The sequence below is a fragment of the Nakaseomyces bracarensis genome (genome assembly GCF_045282275.1).
Source record: "Nakaseomyces bracarensis strain CBM3 chromosome Unknown Scaff13_0, whole genome shotgun sequence".
NCBI classification, from domain to species: Eukaryota; Fungi; Ascomycota; class Saccharomycetes; order Saccharomycetales; family Saccharomycetaceae; genus Nakaseomyces; species Nakaseomyces bracarensis.
In genome coordinates this window covers 732,237-753,902 of record NW_027263959.1, presented here as the reverse complement: position 1 = coordinate 753,902, position 21,666 = coordinate 732,237, and the positions used below count along the sequence as shown (strand labels likewise).

The window sequence follows — 21,666 nt, the reverse complement described above, 5'->3', positions numbered from 1 at the left end:
TTATAAAAATTAGATGTTATGCGGTTCTATAATATTGTTTCGGAAATTATCTTCCTTTCGTTCTCTGAAAGCTTATCGTATATGTGTTGGAAGTTTCCAACATTTTTCTGGGCTATTTCTTTGAAAAACTCCTTCAGTAGTTCTGGTATACTCTGTGGAATGTCCTGTAGACCAGTAATCTGGTTAATGTCATCGTCGTCATCGGATAAGCCATATAAATCTTCCTCGTCATCCACGTATTCTTGTAATTTTTCGTAATCTAGTACTTCATCCACATCTTCCCATTCATCATCAGCTTCATTTTCGTTGGTAGAAGCATGATTTACGTTAGGTTTGTAACCTAATCCCTTTGTATCATCCGAAGTTAATAATTCCTCGGGGCTTTTCTGCCTCTTTTGGAAGCCCAATTCTGCAATGAATAACTTAATAATTTTCTCTGGTGCCATCACTTGTGTGTACCTGTCTGGCATATTCTTGGCCATAGATCTGGTAACAATTAAATCACCTTCATAAGGGATAATATCTCCATTCACATGAAGAGAACTGAAGGCTGGATCTTGTAAAAAGTATAATTTACTTAGAGCGACAATGTTTTCCTTTATTCTATTCTCACCTCTAATAATCTCGAACGTTTCAAACCATTTCTGCATGGTAGGTTCTAATGCAACTTCTTCGCCTTTCTTAGTTGTTATTCTAAACTCACTTAGGAAATCGATTGTTTGCTTAGGATCATGACAAGTCAGAAAACATAACAAAGAAACAAGATTTTGTTGCGTGGTTATATTTTTGGAATGATTTAATTTACTAACTGCTGCAGCAATAATAGTTGGGAGTAAAGAATTGATTTCATTGGAATATTCGGACATCATGGCTAGGATTAAAGTACCAACATTCATGGCTGCAGAGTCGGTGATATCTGCAGAAAGCAGTCTATCAAGAACCTTTACAATAATTTCTAACTTTGGAATAATTATTGATTTACTAGTGTTACGGATGAGATAGCTGAAAGCCTCGGTGGATACCTGTAGAACTTCTTCTTCGGTAGATTTCATTAAACAATCAACCAACGGTTCAAAAACATACTCGGAGACCTTATCAGGTAACAAGGATCCACTAGGTTTGTTCTTCATGAAAACAGCAACAAATTCTAAAACCAGTGATAGTAGTGGCGTATATTTATAGTTCATCTCAGAGTTACCATTAATAATATTAATAAAAGACGGCAAGCACATGTCGACATAAGATATATATCCATCAACGGATACATTACCCAATAATTTAGTTAAACATTCTTGAGATTCAATAGACACTTGAATATTAGCAGGATCCTTTCCTGAAATTAGTAGTATCAGTCTAAATTCCAATTTAAAGAGATTGAGATCAATATTTTCAGTACTGTTGCAATCAATTATACAATTCAAAACTTCCATCAGTAAACCATTTGTATCATCCGAGGAGTCTTCAATGACTTCTTGTATTATGTTTAATAGGTGGGATTGAAGAGTATGTGTAGATTCATCTCCAAAAACAGAAGAGATTTCTGCATAATTTGCAAAATATGTAAAGGCAATTAACGAAGATATTTTTACCACCTCCTCATCTGAAGCAGTTGCTTTATTAAGAATGGAATTAAGAAATATCTTTGTAAGATCTTTTACATTAGGAATATTTTCCATGAACTTTCCTAATATCTTTGGGATGATAAGTAGCAACCTAGTTAGCACATAGGTGTCTAATTGTTGTGGTACTGTGATTATAGGCTCAATGAATTCCAGCAGGGCTTCTACTGAGCTTTGATTCTCAAAATCGTCATCGGTGCTAATTAGGCATTGAATCAAATATAATATCGATTCCAGCTGCCCTGATGTGATCTGCTGTGCTCTGGAAACAAAAGTTTCAACCAAGAAGCTAAAACAGCTACTTAGTTCATTGGGTTCGAAGATACCAATTAGCTCTGCAAACTGGTCACGAACAGAGAACGAAGCTGATAAACTTGTTTCCTTGGATACAAATTCGTTGAAATCAGTATTCCATAACTCAATTTGGGAGGAGTTAATTTCACATAGATTTACAGCATACTCGATAATATTTAGTGTCTGTGTTTGAGTTAGAGTTGGGATTGAGAAACCAAGGTACTCTAATAGATGGATAGTGCAGTTTTCAAAATTGGATTGGGCCTCCTCATCGCTGGTATCTTTGTAAGTCTCTTTATAAATATTGGACAAATGTGCTAAATCATTGATCGTCAGGGATACCGCCACTTCATCATATTCTTTGCTAAAGAACCTCTTTGGGAAGTTTTCTCTGATAAAATTCAAGTTTTCATACAGAATGTCCTTGAAGGACAAAATATGTGTTAATTGAGTTCCAGCCACGCTCTCTAGCTTAGCTAATTGTAGCAATTCTGACATGGTTTGTAGTGCCTTAGGGATACATTCACCCACCAAGGTTTTCCTCTTTTCTGTGGCATGGGATTCCAATACTGACATCTGGGCAAGACAGGCATTAAACAGTTTCAAAGCGGCAGTCTTCACTTCAATAGCTGACTCGCTGGTGGTCAATATACTGAAAATTATATGCAAGGTTTCGATACCTATACCACCTTCAAAGAACATCTCCTCAGATATAACATCGTCAAATATCTCATTTAGCAATTGAATCGCATTTAAGGAGTGCGATTCGGTGATGGCCCCATACAACAAGCCAAGCAATGAGGGCCACTCATCTGGGAAATCTGTCGCAGAGATCTGCACAATACAGTATGAGCTACTGTTCTTAACCTTTGTGTCTTGTGATGTGTCCAGCGAAAGCTCCACTAACGAGTCACGAATCATCTGCTTGACTGTTGGGTCCACATGAGAGGTGTTCCGATAACTCTCAAACCCGGGGCTCCAGTACATAGTAATAAGCTTTCGTAGAGATAACAGAGCAAATTGTCTAGTACTCAATGGTTGCTGACTTTCTCTAGCTATCTGCGTCAAGGACTGGAAAACCATAGTGGCATTCGCATCGCATCCGCTCAGCAACTGTGTCTCTGCATTCTCACGCACTCCATTGTCCGGAGATTGCGCCTGCTCAATCAATAGCCCAAAATCCATCCGATTACCAACGTTGTTCTTTTACCGATTGTTCCTTCATCTTCAATCGAAAATCAAGATGTTATGTCCATAAGTCCCATATTTTTTAATACCTTACATTTTGAAAGAAAGATAGAAAAAAAAAAATATCGCGATTTTGTCTATAAAGAGCCGAATTATCGAAAAGAGACTCGTTATGGAGGTGGGAAATAGGGAAAACAGGGAATTTATCCAATTGAATATCTGGCAAGAGAGAGTGGAAGCACTACCTTTAGATCTGCATTGGCAAAACATATAGTTGACGTGTAGTTGGATTTGTATAAAAGACTTACCAGACGAACCTTGTTAACGCTTTTTGAGAATAAAAAAGGTAAGGTTTTAAAGAAAGAAAGAAAAAATGAGCACTGAAGGAGCAAGTTTTGGGGAACAATTGTTGGATGCATCTCGGAGGAACAACACAGATCTGCTGGAACACATTCTGGAAGGGTTAAGTAACGATTCTGATAAGATAGCGGAACTTATTAACACTGCTAAGGACCCGTTAGGTAATACTGCGTTGCATTTGTGTTGTAAGTATGGGTCGTGGGAGGTTTTGGACTCTATCCTAGATCAAGAAGGTGGTATTGAGATAGACCCACGGAATGTGGATGGAGATACTCCCTTGCATTTGACTGTGAGGTATTGTGATGATGAGCCTGAGCATGGGTTATTTATTGCCAGAAACCTTATCGAAGTTGGTGCTGATCCCAGGATAAAAAATGAACACAATCAGTTACCGCTTGATCTTGTCCATGGAGACGATAAAGATGAATTGATCGATTTATTGCAAGGTGCTGCGTTAGCCGCTGATAGTAATGATTTGGAAGGGGACGAAGATGAGGAGATCATTGATGATGATGATGGTGAAGAAGAAGAAGAAGAAGAAGAAGAGTAAGCGTAGTTCTTGATAGTTGTTTAGTTTTGGAAATAATTCGATAACTATAAAATATGGATAGGAACTTTACTTGTTTTATCACTTACTCTATTATGATACTGCATATTACAGAATATGATACCTGGGCTTCAAAACACTATTTCAGTACTATGGTCTCTCATTCCAATATATTTCCCATCAAATAATGTTTTAAGATCAGTAAACTGCAGGGGACAGATGAAGAATATAAATATATATTATACAAAATTGAGGTTATATATTATGAAAATTGAAGAACTTTTTTTTTTCCTGGCCTGTACGATGTAGTGCCATATATAGTGTTCTTAAATACTAAAATCATCTGCATATGTATACACCCAACCATCCGGGGATAAAACGTTCCTTACTTTGTCAATATTCAATTTTCTATCATTACAATAGGCTTTCTTAAAGCTCTGGTAAGAGATGTCCTTGAATTCAGGACACATTTCGACAAAACACTTCCATAAACTATATCTACTCACTGTAGATTCAGCGTTTTTTCGTATTGGTTTTGAAGGTTTTGTATAATAGCCGTTCTTTAAACCATTAAGGATCTGTTCCTCGATAGTATCATTAGTTGTATAATACAATTTTACACCACATAATGGGGACGGTTCTTTCAGCTCATTTAAATCGTCCTCGAAGTCAAACTTGCAGGTGATGATGTTCAATAGGTGATTTTTATCAGGAATACGATTATGTAAGGAACTCCGAGCATATTCTAACTCATCGTTAGTTAGGTTTGGAACCACTAAGTATTTTAAGTAGATTGGAACTTCTAGTAAAGTAAAATTTAGAGCATTAAGTACCGAGGTACTCTGTCTTGCACATAATTTATCGCTACAAGATATTGAATGTGTAATTTTTGAGTCAATCCTCCCAGGCTTAGTTCTAACATAACCTCTCCTTTTGTAATTGCTTCTACCACGTAGTATTGTTCTGATGTTTGGATCCAAGTATTGATTTTCATCGGAATCGCTGTATTGTATATCATCACTTCTTGAAGATTCCTCTAAAGTTCTCATGCTTGCATCTCCGCAAGGTAACTTAGAGATGAATAATGCTAGTTCTAAATTCTCTTTCCATTTAAACTTACCAGGTACTCCAGATTTGACTACAAGATCAGAGTTCTGTCCTTGCTTTAAGTATTGTATTTGTTTTAATATCACAGCATTTAATCCTCTTAGAGCCAGTATCTCCGCATGACAATCATGGACAATCTTCCCATGGCTTCTTTTGAGCTCTGAATTGGGTGTTGATTTAACTCCAGTTGCTATAGAGATCAGTCTTGTACTACCCGTATTGATATCACATGCTATTACACTGGCTACTATAGTACCTTCTAATATGCCATTGGAACGAGTAGTAGGTCTACTAGATTTTGAAAGCTTGAAGTATGACTTCTTTACAAGTTCAGCGATCTGCTCCACATTACTTCTTGATTCCATGAGACCCTTTTGGATTTAAATTCATTTTTCTGACTCTATTGTTAACGGTTATTCTTTTAATTATATTTCACAGAAATACGAATTGAAAATATTCTTAAAGATCATTAAAGGAAGCAGAATTGTTAAAAGCGAATTAAATTTGGAAATATTTATAAGGAAATATATTACAAAAGAGTACTGAATTGAAGGAAATAGTGCATCTTTTTCCTTGCAATGTGTCTATATTATATTATAAAATATGCAGAATATCATTGGAAGTATTTCAACCAGAGTTTGATTCCTAGTGTGGGTTTAAGTATAGTTTCTTACAAGTCAAGTTGAATATCGACGTTGATGGAACTAATAATCTTCTGTAGACCTCCAAGTCTTCTAAATTGTGCTAGCATCAATTCTTGGTCTTTCTTCTTCTTCGTTTCTTCATCCAGTTTCAATTGTTCTTGAGCTGCTTCCTCCATTGCTTTTTCATTCTCTTCTTTTTGAATTTCTTGGTAATAAACCTTAGTTCTTGTCTTTAACCTACTGAAAGGATCACTCTTAGTGTCTAATGTAATTTCTTCTTCTTTCTTAAGAGATTCAGCATTTCTAATTCGGCTTGAGTTCAACTTAATATTCTTGGACGTTAATTTCTCCAGCTTCTTCATATCAGCCTGATCATTCTCGTGATGTTTTTCATAATTTGATAAACGTTTCTCGAAATTCCGGAGTTGAGATGAGTATTTAGCAACATCACGTTCGTTATTATTCTCCTGAGCGTAACGCAGCTTATCTTTCAGTATAGTCTTTTCTAGAACAGCATTTGTACCGGACAACTTCTTATTCAAAACCATTCTATTACGTACTATCTCATCTGTAAGCTTTTCAGTCAGAGGTTGTGTAACAAACTCATGTACTTCCTTCTGTTTGTTCTTTAATGTGTATGGTGAAGGTTTAGGAGTATTGGAATTATCCAAAGCTTTTAAGTAACGTTCATACTCTTCTTCAGTGAAGGGGCCATCACTGAAATAATTCATCTGGAAAACTTTTCTATCCTTACCTTGAGTCACACCAAAATACTGGTTTGTGAAGAATTTGCCCATGTTGTAAGGTTTCTGTAAGAACACTCTTTCTATCTTCACCATACGGTAAGTAACGTTTCCAGAGCGCTTGTCCATACCGACATTCACACGACCATAGGTACCTTTAATGACATCATTGAAACCCGGGTAGAAACAATATTTTGCAACGAATGACCTTCCGATTCTGAGCTTGTTAAAATCTTGGACCTCAACGTCTCTGTCCAATTGTTCGGCCCACTCCACTTCTTCGTCCTCCTCCTCTTCAGCAGCCTCAGAATACTTAGCCTTCCTCGCGTACGGGTTGTAGCCCTCTTCGTCATCGTCATCTTTGTAATCGCTATCTTCCTCAACAACATCGTCCTGGTATTCCTCCTCGTCAATAAAGTCGTCCTCATCACCGCTGTCCTCGTAGTCTGACCCTCTACGTCCTTTACTCTTCTTCTCTCTCTGTTTCTTCAATTGGGACAGCTTAGAAGCCTTTATATCTGAATGGCCAGTGACCCTCGTCGACCTCGTCGAGGTCCTAGTCTTCTTCTCCTGTGCTGAACCAGCTCTCTGTTGTTTCAGGTTCCTACCACGCTCTCTAAACAACCTTCTCTCCTGGTACTTCCGCATTACTTGAGATCTGTCAAAGAGAATAGTCTCACGTTCCATTTCAGGTAGAGACTCCAAGTGTGCCCTGTCGGCCTCATCCTTATACTTACCTTCCAATGGGAACGGGTTCTCCTCCTCCTCCTCCTCCTCGTCAACATCCATATACCCATCATCAGGATTATAATCGTCTTCCTCTTCCTCCTCATCACTATCCGCCTCTATCCTCCTCTTCTTAGGCACAACAGTGCTCTTAGTTCTAGTCAACACTTCTTCATCACTCTCATCAGCACCAGCCAAGGCCAACAAATCCTCATCCAAATCAGACATTTATTTTTTAATTAGTGTAGTTTGATATTTCAACGGCAGTTATCAATTAATTGTGCATAATTCAACCAGATACCAAAATAATAAGGTTATAATAATAATAATAATAGTATTATTATTATTATTATTATAACCTTATTACCTTATGCCTCTCTGTACGTGGAAAAAAAAAAAAATACAGGAATTTCCAATCCGCTGGTTCGTGATATATGCCATCACATGCAATAACGTATAATACTATACAACTGTGTACGATTTGATATCGTGATATACATTTAAACGAAGGGTGTGTGACAGTTTTGTGAGAGAGAGAGAGTGTGTGTGTGTGTGTTGTACGGATTTTGACTGTGTTTCTAAGCATTTTAAGAATGTAGGGTGAGAGAGTACAGGTATGGGGAGGGGGGAGATGAGGAGTTAAAGATGGTTACAACATTTAGTTATTGTCTTATGATAGATGTTGTATAATAGGTATATTAATATTACCCATTGTGTTGGGGTGTATGATAAATAACTATCAATCTCTCTTTCTCTCTTTCTCTCTCTCTTAGTAGCTGCCCTCCCCCCGCATTATTAAAACATTAAGTAGAAAAAAAAAAAGAATTGAAGAAATAACCAGAACCACAGAACTTGTCGTAGTAAAGATATTTCTTCTTTGGGGGGGGGGTTGGAATATAGCAAATGGGCTTGAGACAGCTGTTAGTGGGATTTGGATTTGAGAGAGTGTGTGAGTCTAGTACTCTTTATATAAAGAATTGAATTGAAATTTATTCTTTATATCAGTTTTAGGGATTTAGATCATAGAGATATACAGGAAGGGAAGGAATAAACAATAGCTGTAATGGTTTTAGTACATAGGAGTGTTCATGTTTTTGATAATGATTTTGCATCGGTGTCGTGTGCTTATTTCAATAGGTATCCGAACCCGTATTCCAGGACGGTGAAGTCTATTGATACGTTAGCACAACATGTTGGTGAGGATGGGAGGCTTCATAGTACTAGGTTGTTGAAGAAGTCCGGGAGCATGCCAGGCTGGGCCAGGGCGTTCATGGGTAAGATCAGTGAGTCGTGGGTATTGGAAGTGTCTGTGGTAGACCCGCTGAATGGGAGGATGGAGACGTATACGCGGAACCTGGACCACACACGGATCATGCAGGTTGAAGAGTATAGTACTTATGATTATGATTTCTCTGAGTGTAAGACGAAAGTGGTGAGTGAGGTGAAGTTCTCGAGCGGGTTCAAGTTCGGGATCAAGTCTAAACTCGAGAACTGGTCAAGGAGTATATTCGATGAAAACGTTAAATATAGTAGGCAGGGCATGTCCTACATTATGCAGAAGATTGAAGAGAAGAACAAATCCCGTCTTTTAGCACAAGAATCAAGTGAACAGTAGTTCTACTCTTTACAACTTCTTTTGAACTTAAAAAAAAAATAAAATTATTGTACATAGACGATATGATATGACAAGAAAAAGATATTGGTCTGCCGTTAACATGCCTTTTCTTCTTGCATATTAAATGCATCAAATTTTTGTTTTCCCACTTTTTATTTGCTCTTTAATTTTCATTACCTTCATGATATTTTATTTTTTTTCTTTTTACTAACGCCAAAGATAAACTTTATTTATTCATATATAAAACAATATAAAATCTTGAAATTTATAATACGATATAAAAACTGGTATAATTTACTAATAAAATAAACCTTGACCTTATACAATTAATATTTAAGTCACTTAATACGTTACGTTCTTTCAATAGTAATTTTTTGTTTTTTTATTTTTTTTTTTTTTTCAACTTTTTTCATTGGTAATGCACCTTGGTAGAATTATATTCGATGAGGTTTTCAGTATTGATGTAGTAGTTGTAGACTTAGTTCTAGATTTAAATCACTATTTGCAAGTGGAAAGTAGCTATACAAGTATAAGAATTTTAAAATAGAAGATGTCTTGGGACGATGCTGGTAACGATGATCCTGTCCTGATGGATTCATGGGACGCAGAGGTTGATTTTGCAGGTGATGAACCTATTATGGACTCCTGGGATGCAGAGCCAGAGGAGCAAGAAAAAAAGAAAGACACAAAGCCAAAGGCTGGTAAGAAGAATGCCAAGGATGACAAGAACAAGAAGAAGGAGCCAGGTCTGCTGGCAATCGACACTCTAGATGAGAAGACCAGGAAGGAGTTGTTGAAGAAGGCTGAGATAGAGAGTGATTTGAACAATGCAGCTGATCTTTTGGGTGATCTAGAGATGGCTGGTGAGCATCCTGCTGCTCGTGCCCTGCAGAAAGAAAGAGAGCTTGCTGCTCAAGCGGCACTTTTGAGACCGGCTCTAACGAAAGACACTCCGATTGAAGATCACCCATTGTTCAAGGCAGAGACTAAGTTGGAATACCAGGACTTGAGAAAGGCATTGTCCACTGCTATTGTATCCAAGCACGAACAATCCCCACTAAATTACTCCTCTTCTTTGACCATTGACTTGATCAGAGACATCTCTAAACCAATGACCATCGAAAATATCAGACAAACGGTTGCAACTCTGAACATTCTAATTAAAGATAAGGAAAAGGCTGAGAGACAAGCTCGTCTAGCCCGTGTTAAAGGTGGTACCGCTACTGGTGGTGCAGGTAAGAAGAAGGTTAAGGCCAAGACTAACCTGGGTGGTGCATTCAAAAAGGATCAGGACTTCGATGTTGACAACTTTGATGACTTCGGCGATGACGATTTCATGTAAAGTAAGAAGTTAAAATAGACCTGAGATAAAAAAAAAGAACAGTAATATAATATGTTTCAATGATAAAAATTTGTGATGCTATGTGCCTGTGTCGTCCTACAAAAATAATGCTGATTTTCATCAATAATAGAAAACTGGCTACTTGCAGGATAATTTCATTTACCTTTTTATAGTTGCATTATACAGCTGAAGTTACTAGCTATATAGAAAAGCCAAAACAGGTATTTTTTTTTTTTTTCTAAAACAGAAATATTTCTATTGAATATTTATTAAGTAATACCTAGAAATGCAAAGGTATAAAAAGTACAAAAAAAGGTATGCAATTTGTTTATTACTCTTTTTTTACCTCGGGTAGTGATAGTGATTCAGAAGAGTAAGCACTAAAACTCATCTTTCTTACTCTATTACCCTTTTGGCTTGGTTCAGATTTTGAACCCATAATTTCCTCCTTGAATTTACTGAAAGCCTTAGCTAGATTTTCCTCTTCGATTTCTAGACCTTTTTGATCTCTCCATTCCACATATTCCTTATAGAATTGATCCCATTCATTCTTAGCGGTAGACCATTGTGGTTTCTCGACATCGATTGTTGGGATACCTAATGCAATATCAGGTTCCTCTGATTTTTGACGGCTCTGTTCGTATGACAGTTTATCCTTCAAAATATCGCCAAGAGATCCAGACTTTTCAACCATCTGTTCAGCAACTTGTCTTTGCTCTTTTTCTTCAATCGCAACTGGTTGGAATTTCCTACAAAATTTAACAACCTTCTTGGCGTATGGACCGGCAAATAGGAAAAATGTTAAAGCTACTATTATATGGCCATAGAAATATACTGTTTTCCAAGCAAAGAAGGAACTTTTCAAATCCAGAACTATGAAAGGAATTACCAGATAACCGAAAGCCAATTTAATGACGTAAAAACAGATGAAATCGTAGATCTTCTTCGTAGCCATTGGCGTCTTCCCATCTGCTGACATGAAAATAGGTCTTAAGTTCCTTCTATAAAATTTACCACAGGTCTGATATAGCGCACCAGTTGCGAAAGTCAAGTAGTAACCAGGTCTAGTACCATGCCAGAATGCAGACGTCAGGAAAGTGAAAAGTGTAGAACGGAAACCTGGTTTTTGACCTTTCTTAGCAACACGGAGATAAATGTAGTATTTTAGCCACTTGTTTGTATTCATGTTCCAAGAGTCTAAAGATTCCTTAGTGCTCTGAGCGAATTCGACATGATAAACATCAATATTTTGTACTCTATTCCATTTCATTTTCTTAGTCACTGGATCGTAGCCGTTGTAACCTAGACCACATAGAATGCAGGCCCCCTCGGCTATAGTCCATGCTGCATAATATTTCAATCTAGCGATAAAACCCAGTATAGACATGTAATGAATTCTGTAGAAAAATGATCTTTGCATGAAAGCACTATCCTCTGTAATATATGTAACTGGGAAGTACTTTGGACCCAAAGTACTTAATACAATCCAGAAAAGTCCTTCGATAACCTTCCTTCCAGCTAATTTCCCATTCTTAGGAATGGTTCTCTTCTTCTCCTTACATTCTTTTACCACCGGGTCATCGTTAGGTAGATCATGGAACATCTCACAGTTCAGCCAACTTTCAAAATCGGCATATTCAAAACTTGGACCGGTTAATATGGTAGAGTAGAAGAACGTGTATGCCAAAAATCTTAAGAGAGATGGGTGTTCTTTAATGGCTTTTGATTTTTGGTAGCTCGATAACTCTTCAAATTTATGATCTTCGGTGTAAGCCCCATCGTGGTAGGACCAAGCAAATGAGGTCAGCTTCATAGCTAGAACCATTTGTGCACTGGTTATATCAACAGAGTTTTGACCAGGAGCCTTGTCCACAAAGAATTGTACATAGGAATGATTCAATGCTAAATGACCCATCACGAAAACAAACACCAAATGTGGCATTAGACTAGACTTGTAATACTTCGTGGTGAAATATGTAAACATAGAACTGATCAACAATGTTCTAACACCACCGAGTAGGTTCATGACACCAACGATGTATACCATACACATAGTTATGATGTAGATACATTTAGTCCTTTGCTTGTCATCGGGTATCCTCTTCAGAATAGTATTAAGTGGAAAGGAGCCCAATAAACATATGGCAAACCTAATCATGAAATCATCGATTCCATATGTACTGGATATCTGCATAATAGCAGCATCGATCGGGTTATACATTATGTTTTATTTCTAAATTATTATTGTATTCGAAGCGTAGTATTAGATCTAAGGCTCTCAACTTTTACTTTTATTTTTTTATGAGATATAATTTAAGGGTCACACACACACACACTTTCACACCCTTTATTGTTACGTGTAAATCTGTTTGATTCTCTTTTAAAGGGGATGTGATTGGAACACCTTCAAATCTAAAGTGCTTGAGTAAGGGTCTATGAGATAATCGTATTATATAGATTTATTTACTTTGTCGATTCAAGGAAATGTTTTGTTGTTGGGTTAGCCTTTTTTGGGTTTTTTTTTTCGTGAGAGTCCAAAATTGATCCCGGTCCAATTGTTGGGCTCTCAAGAAAAATAAAATTGTAAAGCAATGGCTATTGTTGAGAAGAACAACAAGAATATTACTTAAAGAGTATGTACTAAGAGTATGTACTCTCTTAATCTTATGAAAAAGCTACTAATAGAACCAATAACATGTCTTAGAGAAAAGATATGTAAAAAGGTAAAAAATTTGGCTTCTAGAAGAGTCATGTGACTCTTCTATTAATAAATTGTAGGACTTCAATCAATATTGGGCATTTCAGTATACAAGGAAAACTTAATATTGCCGTAATGTATTTAGATTATAATTAGTGTTTAAAATAAAAAAAGGGTGTTTTACTAGTTCCATTGACGAAAGAATGATATAATAACTAAAAAAAGAAGGGAGAGGATCCTTTTTTAATATCATATTTTTTTAATTTTTTTCGAATTCTCTCTGTCCTGCTTTGTAAGCAAGCATCGCAAACGAGGGCTAGAACTGTTCAACTCTCAATCACTCCCAATTATTAATATACAATAACGGAGGTTAAATATTTATAAAGGTATATATATTGCATTGCTATTCCGAAAGAATTGGGGTCTAAATAATAATTATTGTTTTTTATTCAGGCACCCCTCCATTCATGCATAATTAATTATCTAAAAAGTCACTTAAAAAAATAAAAATAAAGTTACAATATGATGAATAGACTTGGATTGGCCTCTAGACAGACGGTAAGGCGGTTCTCCAATACCAGTAGTAGACGGAATACTGGTATTGTGCTGATGAATATGGGTGGTCCTTCCAAGATTGAGGAGACACATGATTTCTTATACGAGTTGTTTGCGGACAACGATTTGATTCCCATTAGTAAGAAATACCAGCCATCAATTGCTAAGTTGATAGCCAAGCTCCGTACCCCTCGTATTGAGAAGCAGTATGCGGAGATTGGTGGTGGGTCTCCGATTAGAAAGTGGTCGGAGTACCAAGCACAAGAGGTGTGTAAAATTCTGGATGAAACTTGTCCAGAGACCGCCCCACATAAGCCCTATGTGGCGTTCCGTTACGCTAGACCCTTGACTGATGAGATGTACAAGCAGATGTTACAGGATGGTATTACGAAAGCTGTTGCCTTCTCGCAGTATCCGCAATTCTCTTACTCCACTACTGGTTCTTCAATAAACGAACTGTGGAGACAGATCAAGAAGCTGGATCCTCAAAGAAAGATTACATGGTCCTGTATTGATAGATGGCCTACCAACGACGGGTTGACCCAGGCCTTTGCTGAAAACATCAAGAAGAGCCTACAGGAGTTTCCGGAGGAGATTAGAGACCAAGTTGTGCTTCTGTTCTCTGCACACTCCTTGCCAATGGATGTCATTAACACTGGTGACGCTTACCCACAGGAAGTCAGTGCCACTGTGCAAAAAGTCATGGAGAAACTTAACTTCTGTAACCCATACAGACTCTGTTGGCAGTCTCAAGTGGGTCCAAAGGCCTGGTTGGGTGCCCAAACCGCAATGATGGCCGAGTACCTCGGTGAAAGAGTGCCCGGCGTCATCTTCATACCAATCGCTTTCACCTCCGACCACATCGAGACGTTATTCGAGATCGACAAAGAAGTTATTGGCATGTCCGCTCACAAGGACAAGTTCAGAAGATGCGAGTCCCTAAACGGTAGTCCTACGTTTATCAAGGGTATGGCCGACCTGCTAAAGGACCACCTCAGCTCCAACGACTTATACTCAAAACAACTCCCATTAGACTTCAAGATTGGTAGATCTACTGATCCAGTTACGGATTTCAGCAAAATGTTTGGTAAACAAAACTGAAGAAATATTTTATTTATATGATTTTATTGTATATAAAAAAAATTTATTTAATGACTTATCTATATTTATTTATTTATTTATTTATTTATTTATTAATTTATTAATTTATTATTATTTTAGAAGGATATAAAATAAAATATAACCTATTCAAAGAGAGAACCCATGTAAACACAACTATAACTTAAACTAAACTATAATAACTTATTCAAATATTGATATATAAATCACATGGTACCCATCGTAAACTGAAATGTGTCAAAAGGACTTTGATTTGACTGAAAGCTTAATTAGAGGTAGAGGGCCTTTTTTCGGAGTACGCAATCCGATGATGCGGGGGGGCAGGGAGAAGAAGCATCCGAAAGGGAAGGTGGAATGTTCAGGTACCGATATTTGATTGTTCATTAACTTTTAAGTCCATTAAGGATATAACGGAGTTTGCTTAAAAGTTAGATGTGATACCGTTGAAAGGAGTTGATATAAAAAGTACAAGGAAAAAGGAGAATAGGAAAAATGTCATCAGTGGGCAGGAAATCGTTACGGAATGTGTTTAACAACCTGGTTCGTAACTCCTTAACTAAGGATGTGGTGGGTAAGGATAGTGCTATAATACACGCCACAGCGCCTACGGCTAAGCCGTTGTATGCTATTATCAGGGATCTACCACGGTTGTTTCCGAGGAGTTATGCAGACTCCAAGAGAGACTATGAGCAATTTCACAAGGATCCTGAGACTATGCAGGAAGGTTTGCTCAGAACGTTACCGTTTTTTGAGCGCAATGCGATGGATAAACGTGCGTACTTGAAACGAACTACTATAGATGATTCTGGAAATTATATAAATGAGCTTGTTATCGAGCCTACGCGGGTTGATACTGCTAAGAAAAGGAAAAGGCTTATCTTTGTGCATGGTTACGGTGCAGGTCTTGGGTTTTTTTTGAAGAATCTTGAGAATCTGCCACTACTGGATGATTCGTGGTCTATTCACGCTATTGACTTGCCAGGATATGGGTTTTCCTCTAGGATGGATTTTCCGTTTGAGTTTCCTAGAGATGATACTACAGTGGTCTGCGACTGGTTTCTTAATCGAATGCATAAGTTTTTTGAGAAACGAGGACTTAATGACTCTGAGAATATTGTAATGGCACACTCGATGGGCGCGTATTTGATGTCCTTTTATGTGAATAAATACCCTGACAGTATAAAAAAAATTATTATGTGTTCACCAGCGGGTATCTCGAGATCACAATATAGTATTAACAATAATACCACAGATGAGAATTCAATAACTAACGAAATTAAGAAAATCGAGAAAAAAGTACCATGGTGGTATAAAAAATTTTGGGATAGGAACATCTCTCCATTTGTGTTGGTAAGAAAGACCAGTCTTTTGGGCTCGAAGATTACATCAGGGTGGACCTACAGAAGGTTCAAACCTATTTTAATTAATAAGGAGCAGAATTATGAACAATTTGAAGCTATGCATAAGTATTCTTATGCTATATTTAACATGAAGGGCTCTGGTGAGTACCTATTGAGTTTTGTATTAGAATGTGGGGGTGACCCTAGGTCACCCCTAGAAAACAGCCTTTTCTCCCCAAACAGCACCGATTTTGGTATTGATAATAATGGTCTAAAGAAAAGTAACTGTGACTGGGTTTGGGTCTACGGAGAGAACGATTGGATGGACATAAATGGTGCTAGAAGAGTCACTGAGAACTTCTTGAAGCGTTTTGGTAAAAACAGTAAAGTTAAAACCATCTCAGACTCAGGACACCACTTATATTTTGACAACTACAAAAGTTTCAACTCATTACTTGTAGAAGAAATGAAGAGCCTACAATAATCTAGATGGGATAATAATGAAATTGAAATCAAACGACAATGATAATGATAATGAAACGACAATGATAATATTCTCTGGTATATTTATTTATATTCTTGACAATAACGGGTTATAATATTATATAAAGAAAAGTATATATTCAACTAATAAGAACAAAAATAACACGTTTTACCCAGAAAATAAGCATGATAAAATATCTCGAGGTCTCGTACAGAACATGATAGATGTTATGTAGCTCCTAACGGGCTGAACTTGCGGGTCCTTGATTAATTTCACGTTGCCCCAGGGATGGATTTTCGGACTCGCTACTACTTGCAGTTAAACTTTATACATTGCATTTAAATGCTAAATGAATTCGAGCCTTTTCGATAATTCCTTGGGTAAATGGAAGACAGATAGGGTGTAATTTCTTACTCCGTTTCTTGAACTAAGTTGGAGGAAGTTCAACAAACCGACAAAATGGGGTTGAAAAAAATTATATATATAACAGACTGATAAGTATTTTTGGAAGGGAATTATCTCATAGGCAGATATAAAATTCCATTGTATTATTTATAACAGTAGTGACAATAACCTGTATAGTAGGAAAATAAGCATGACTGTTGATACACATCCAGAACATTTGGTATTTGAAGAAATTCAGGACCCTGAGCTTATCAGATATACCTTTAGAGTTAACAGTGATGCGTGGAAGGGAGTTCTAACTGATGAACAGTATGTTGAAAGAGAGGAAATGCTTGGAAAAAGTGAGATATGTGCAAAATACAAATCCGGTTCTAAGTTTGCTAAGTCATTTCCTGAATCATATCAACATTTAGGTATTAAATATTTTGTTCTTAAGGATAAGACATTGACCAACACTGACAAGTTCTCTCAAATCATATCAAGATGCGAGACTTTGAACAGGTTAGGTAGTTGTATTACACCCTCTAGCAATGGTGAGATCGAGCCTTCTTTGACTATCTGCATTGGAGGTGTTTTCACTCCTGTCGAAAACAGAGGTAAGGGTTATGCAAGGATTATGATTGAGAAGCTTAATGCTTACTATGATGACATTTATGATAGAGCGGATACTATTAAGGATGCTAAGTCTAAACAATTGGTTAAAAATATGGTTATCACTTTGTATAGTGAAGTTGGTGAATACTATTCAAAGATGGGATACATTAGTAAACATGTACCAATTCATGATATTCCAGGCTTAGATACTTTGTATGAACAATACTGTTCTGTTGGTGATGCAAGCGCATTTACAGGAGAACACTTTCGGTATGACGATTATCAAAAGTACGTAGACTTACAAGCTGCTCAGTTCAAAAAATCATTGTTGGCATTGGGTAAGGAAAACTCTGATGGATTCACGTTTACTGTTGATACCGATATTGATATTTATAAATGGTTTGCCGACCGTGATGAGTTTATATACCAGAAAATGGGAATAAATGATAACAAAGACACCAACCCGCAAGACTTGCTATATGGTTTTGCCATACTAGAAGGTGAATATAAGGGTTCTCATGTTATATGGCATCATAATTGGAATGGGAATGAATTGATTATACTCAAATTTTATATCCCAGAAGAAGTTGTAGGTGATGCTGATACTATTGCTAGAGTTCTGTTCGGTGAGGCTATCAAGGAGGCTAAAAAGTTTGACTTGCGCAAGCTTGAATTCTGGGATGAGGAGATACCTTCTACTCGCTACCCTGAACTATTCAGGGTCCTCGAGAACATGAGTAAAAATGAATCAAAAATATTCTTAGACAATGGGTCGTTGAGCGCAGTCAGACCTCCACACGGTATTCATCCAGAAAAAGTAGCATGGGATAACAACACTAAATTCTGTTGGTTCTAAATAAAACCAAAGAAATGATGGACTATTGATAGAACGCCAAAAAAAAATCACTTCTTTCTCATTTTAAAGAATTGTTACAGTTTTTGCTTTTCTTATTAGATTAATTTTTCGTACTTGTTTAGAATTCTTAACACTGAAGCCTTAATAATTGACTATCAAGTTAAAGTTATTAATTTTAACATAATGCCAGATAACTATAATTGGTGCAGCTAATAAGTTTGTAAAGTTTTTATGTATAATATTTCAGTATGTATCCATATAGCTCGAAACGACAAGAGGATGACTTGTCGGTGAATTCAAACCTAGACACCCAATATTTTTAAGGTTGATGTCAAAACCTAGATGATTAGGGAGGTCATGGATTATATTGGTATATGGTTTATTTTTAGCTTTTTGATTTCCATTTAATTATAATAGTTGAGTACACTGAAATATGAGTATGATTAAGTTGACTTTTAGTAGTATAACGAAGGGGCAGTTGAATCATCTGATTCGGAGACAAGCATCGTTGAACCCGTACCGTTTCAATGCTTTGACATTGTCTTCAAAGAGTGTGATAGCTAGAAGAAATCTGGTAACATCTAGTGTTGATTGGAAACCTATTAAGACTGAAAAGACTCCAAATGAAGAGTCTCAGAATAAAAGTTCGGTTGGTAAGAAGATAGCGTTGGCTCTTATGATCGCGATGCCTGTGATATCATTTTGCTTGGGTACATGGCAATTGAAGAGGCTCACTTGGAAGACTCAGTTAATTGCAGAATGTGAGACGAAGTTGATATACGATCCTATAAATTTACCAAAAAACTTTACTGTTGACATGTGTGAAGATTGGGAGTACCGTAAAGTGTTGTTAAAGGGTCGTTATTTACACGAACAAGAGTTGTTTGTAGGTCCAAGAGTTAAGAATGGGCATAAGGGTTATTTCCTATTTACTCCTTTTGTCAGAAGTGATACCGGTGAGACATTGTTGATAGAGAGGGGATGGATTGCTGAGGAGAAAGTAGCGCCAGAGAGTAGAACTTTGCACCATCTATCCATGCCAGAAGGAGATAATGTTGAAGTTGTTTGTTTAATTAGACCTCCTAAGGAGAGGGGAAGTTTACAGTGGGAACAAGAAGACAAACAGTCCCGTCTGTGGCAAGTCCCAGATATCTACGACATGGCAGCAAGAATAGGGTGCCAACCAATACATTTCCAGGCCATCTATGATATGAGAGATCATCACTGGCCTGCTGAGTCATCAGAAAAGCCTACTGAACAATCTCAACCATGGTGGAAAATATGGGGGAAAACAACGGACGTTAAGAACCAAAACCAGGATACTGAAATAACAGAGAAACCAAAATATGAAAAGGAATTTGATGAACTACAGTTCGCCAGAGCTGGTGTACCCATTGGTAAACAACCAAAGATAGATCTGAGGAACAATCACCTGCAATATCTAGTCACATGGTATGGCCTGTCTCTGTTAAGTACTATTTTCTTGGTTGTAGCATTGAAGAAGTATAGAAAGAGTGCAGCAATCTCTCCAGACCAGCTAAAGAGTGATAAATTGAAACACGCTAGGAAATATATGTAAGAAGTAGGAGTAACCCATATGAGAATATGGAGATATGACATAGCTAACGACAGAAATCACACATAGAAATTAACTACTCATGTATATAGAAATTTTATTAAATTTGTGAACATTCCAATTTAAATTCTCAGTTTCGTACCATATAAAACTACAAAACATTAAATTTTCCCTGTTAAAAATGCATAAAACTTTTGTTGCCAAGATGGGTCAAACGATAATACTGATCTAGATGTATATAGTTGTATTGTAGTATGGAATATTTCGAAATGTAATATCAAAATACAATATATAAAATATATAATATATATTCATTATAATATCAAATAGTATATGTTTACACATCCGGGTAAGTCTGGTCTCTTTTATATTTTTTTTTATAAACAACGAGATTTGATGCCTCTGTATTACTGAATATAGTGATTATAAGGGAATGTGGTTAATCGAAGATCCAGTGTTTACAGTAAAAACTCAACGTTTTAGTAAGTTCAATTGGTGGGCTTTGTGTAGACAGGAAGAACTAAGGTCAAAATCCAGAACAACGGAGAATAAATGAGTCAGGATAAGAATGGTCGGTCTGCTACGGAGTATAAGTTATCGATGAGCAGCAATCCGGGATCGAGGCGGTCTTCGATGGCTGGCACGGATTCGTTCAATGAGGAGGTAATTGGGAAGAATGATGTGCTCAAAGAGTACTTATTACCTCAGATACGGGATCTGACAGACTCTGTTGTTACTCTTGATAGTAATATGACGCGTCTTAACTATATTCATGACAACCTAGTGGATCTGAATGAGTCCTTTGGATCTCTATTATATGGTATTATGTGTAATTCGTGGTGTGTTGAATTTCCGAATGCTCCACATAGGTTTGATAGAGAGATCAGTACCATGAAGCGGGTTAAGGAGTTGAGTTTAGAGAAGGCTAAAATACAGAGACTGATAGAAGATCTTAAGAATAGTAATAGGAATGAGAACAGTCACAATGGTAGTAGTTATGGTGTTGGTGGAACTGCGCCAAAGAAAGAAGACCACAGGTCCAAGTTCAATACTCCCATGTTTCCTCCATCTGGCCTTGTAAGAAACAGAAATACACTCAATAAGGAGAACTTGACGAGATTTAACAGACAAAATCCAGTAACACACACTAATAAAGAAATTGATGAGGAGACTAACAGTGAAGCCTCGTTTGTAATGAACCCTATAATACAAAACAAAGATACGCCTGCGAAGGATTCTGATTCTAAGAGCCGATTAAGAAGGAAATCGATCTTGCATACCATACGGAATAGTATAGCTTCTACTTCGGATGCCTTCAATAAGAGGAAAGATATACCTATGGGAAGGGTATCACTTGGCGGAGGTGCCACAAGAGTGGTGAACAGAAACATGTTCCAACAGGAAAGAGCAAATACAAGGCACTCAACAACTGGCGTGCCTAATAGAGGCATATCGAAACGTCCACCATTCAAATAAAATATACTCAAAATTTTTAAGGTACGGGTAAAATGTCCACTAGTTTGTAATATTAAATAATTGAAATAATAATAGTGATATTTAATCAGCATAATGAATTAATATTGAACAATTATAGTATTATATGATTATAACATGATTAATTTCGATGAAGCTATTGCCATATCCGGGTAATTAAAGTGGGAAAACCAAAAAGTGGAAAAAAAATTAAAAAAAAAAAAAAATAACAACGAAACGACCAAAAATTTTGACAATAAAGGTGGAAAGTTTTTAGTTTGAAGGTAGTGGTTGGGTTATATAACAAGTACAGAGGAATCAATTGGGACTCATAGTGACAATTAACCTGGTCATAATAAGCTAATAAAAAGGATAGTCTTC

The 21,666-nt window shown here is 36.9% G+C and overlaps 12 protein-coding genes across 12 annotated transcripts; 8 read left to right on the top strand and 4 right to left on the bottom strand.

The window, feature by feature from the left end:
• Positions 1-26: 26 nt before the first annotated feature.
• KAP114 (karyopherin KAP114) lies at positions 27-3,098 on the bottom strand (the record flags this gene model as incomplete). The annotated part of the gene is made up of 1 exon (XM_071054527.1): positions 27-3,098. One exon carries the CDS (start codon positions 3,096-3,098, stop codon positions 27-29), a length of 3,072 nt encoding a protein of 1,023 aa, XP_070909220.1.
• Positions 3,099-3,474: 376 nt separating this feature from the next.
• ANK1 (ankyrin repeat-containing protein ANK1) lies at positions 3,475-4,011 on the top strand (the record flags this gene model as incomplete). Its single annotated transcript, XM_071054526.1, has 1 exon — positions 3,475-4,011. One exon carries the CDS (start codon positions 3,475-3,477, stop codon positions 4,009-4,011), a length of 537 nt encoding a protein of 178 aa, XP_070909219.1.
• A 323-nt stretch (positions 4,012-4,334) lies between these two features.
• On the bottom strand, positions 4,335-5,480 carry TAD1 (tRNA-specific adenosine deaminase; the record flags this gene model as incomplete). Its single annotated transcript, XM_071054525.1, has 1 exon — positions 4,335-5,480. One exon carries the CDS (start codon positions 5,478-5,480, stop codon positions 4,335-4,337), a length of 1,146 nt encoding a protein of 381 aa, XP_070909218.1.
• Positions 5,481-5,785: 305 nt separating this feature from the next.
• On the bottom strand, positions 5,786-7,456 carry RTF1 (RNA polymerase-associated protein; the record flags this gene model as incomplete). The annotated part of the gene is made up of 1 exon (XM_071054524.1): positions 5,786-7,456. The coding sequence occupies one exon, from the start codon at positions 7,454-7,456 to the stop codon at positions 5,786-5,788; it is 1,671 nt and encodes a 556-aa protein (XP_070909217.1).
• An 835-nt stretch (positions 7,457-8,291) lies between these two features.
• Positions 8,292-8,843, top strand: UPS1 (Ups1p; the record flags this gene model as incomplete). The annotated part of the gene is made up of 1 exon (XM_071054523.1): positions 8,292-8,843. The coding sequence occupies one exon, from the start codon at positions 8,292-8,294 to the stop codon at positions 8,841-8,843; it is 552 nt and encodes a 183-aa protein (XP_070909216.1).
• A 550-nt stretch (positions 8,844-9,393) lies between these two features.
• HCR1 (translation initiation factor eIF3 core subunit j) lies at positions 9,394-10,185 on the top strand (the record flags this gene model as incomplete). Its single annotated transcript, XM_071054522.1, has 1 exon — positions 9,394-10,185. The coding sequence occupies one exon, from the start codon at positions 9,394-9,396 to the stop codon at positions 10,183-10,185; it is 792 nt and encodes a 263-aa protein (XP_070909215.1).
• Positions 10,186-10,516: 331 nt separating this feature from the next.
• ALE1 (lysophospholipid acyltransferase) lies at positions 10,517-12,406 on the bottom strand (the record flags this gene model as incomplete). The annotated part of the gene is made up of 1 exon (XM_071054521.1): positions 10,517-12,406. One exon carries the CDS (start codon positions 12,404-12,406, stop codon positions 10,517-10,519), a length of 1,890 nt encoding a protein of 629 aa, XP_070909214.1.
• A 999-nt stretch (positions 12,407-13,405) lies between these two features.
• On the top strand, positions 13,406-14,539 carry HEM15 (ferrochelatase HEM15; the record flags this gene model as incomplete). Its single annotated transcript, XM_071054520.1, has 1 exon — positions 13,406-14,539. The coding sequence occupies one exon, from the start codon at positions 13,406-13,408 to the stop codon at positions 14,537-14,539; it is 1,134 nt and encodes a 377-aa protein (XP_070909213.1).
• A 510-nt stretch (positions 14,540-15,049) lies between these two features.
• Positions 15,050-16,381, top strand: CLD1 (carboxylic ester hydrolase; the record flags this gene model as incomplete). The annotated part of the gene is made up of 1 exon (XM_071054519.1): positions 15,050-16,381. One exon carries the CDS (start codon positions 15,050-15,052, stop codon positions 16,379-16,381), a length of 1,332 nt encoding a protein of 443 aa, XP_070909212.1.
• A 595-nt stretch (positions 16,382-16,976) lies between these two features.
• Positions 16,977-18,236, top strand: RNJ42_04354 (uncharacterized protein; the record flags this gene model as incomplete). The annotated part of the gene is made up of 1 exon (XM_071054518.1): positions 16,977-18,236. The coding sequence occupies one exon, from the start codon at positions 16,977-16,979 to the stop codon at positions 18,234-18,236; it is 1,260 nt and encodes a 419-aa protein (XP_070909211.1).
• Positions 18,237-18,669: 433 nt separating this feature from the next.
• On the top strand, positions 18,670-19,815 carry SHY1 (cytochrome oxidase assembly protein SHY1; the record flags this gene model as incomplete). The annotated part of the gene is made up of 1 exon (XM_071054517.1): positions 18,670-19,815. One exon carries the CDS (start codon positions 18,670-18,672, stop codon positions 19,813-19,815), a length of 1,146 nt encoding a protein of 381 aa, XP_070909210.1.
• A 549-nt stretch (positions 19,816-20,364) lies between these two features.
• DAM1 (Dam1p) lies at positions 20,365-21,288 on the top strand (the record flags this gene model as incomplete). Its single annotated transcript, XM_071054516.1, has 1 exon — positions 20,365-21,288. One exon carries the CDS (start codon positions 20,365-20,367, stop codon positions 21,286-21,288), a length of 924 nt encoding a protein of 307 aa, XP_070909209.1.
• Positions 21,289-21,666: the final 378 nt, after the last annotated feature.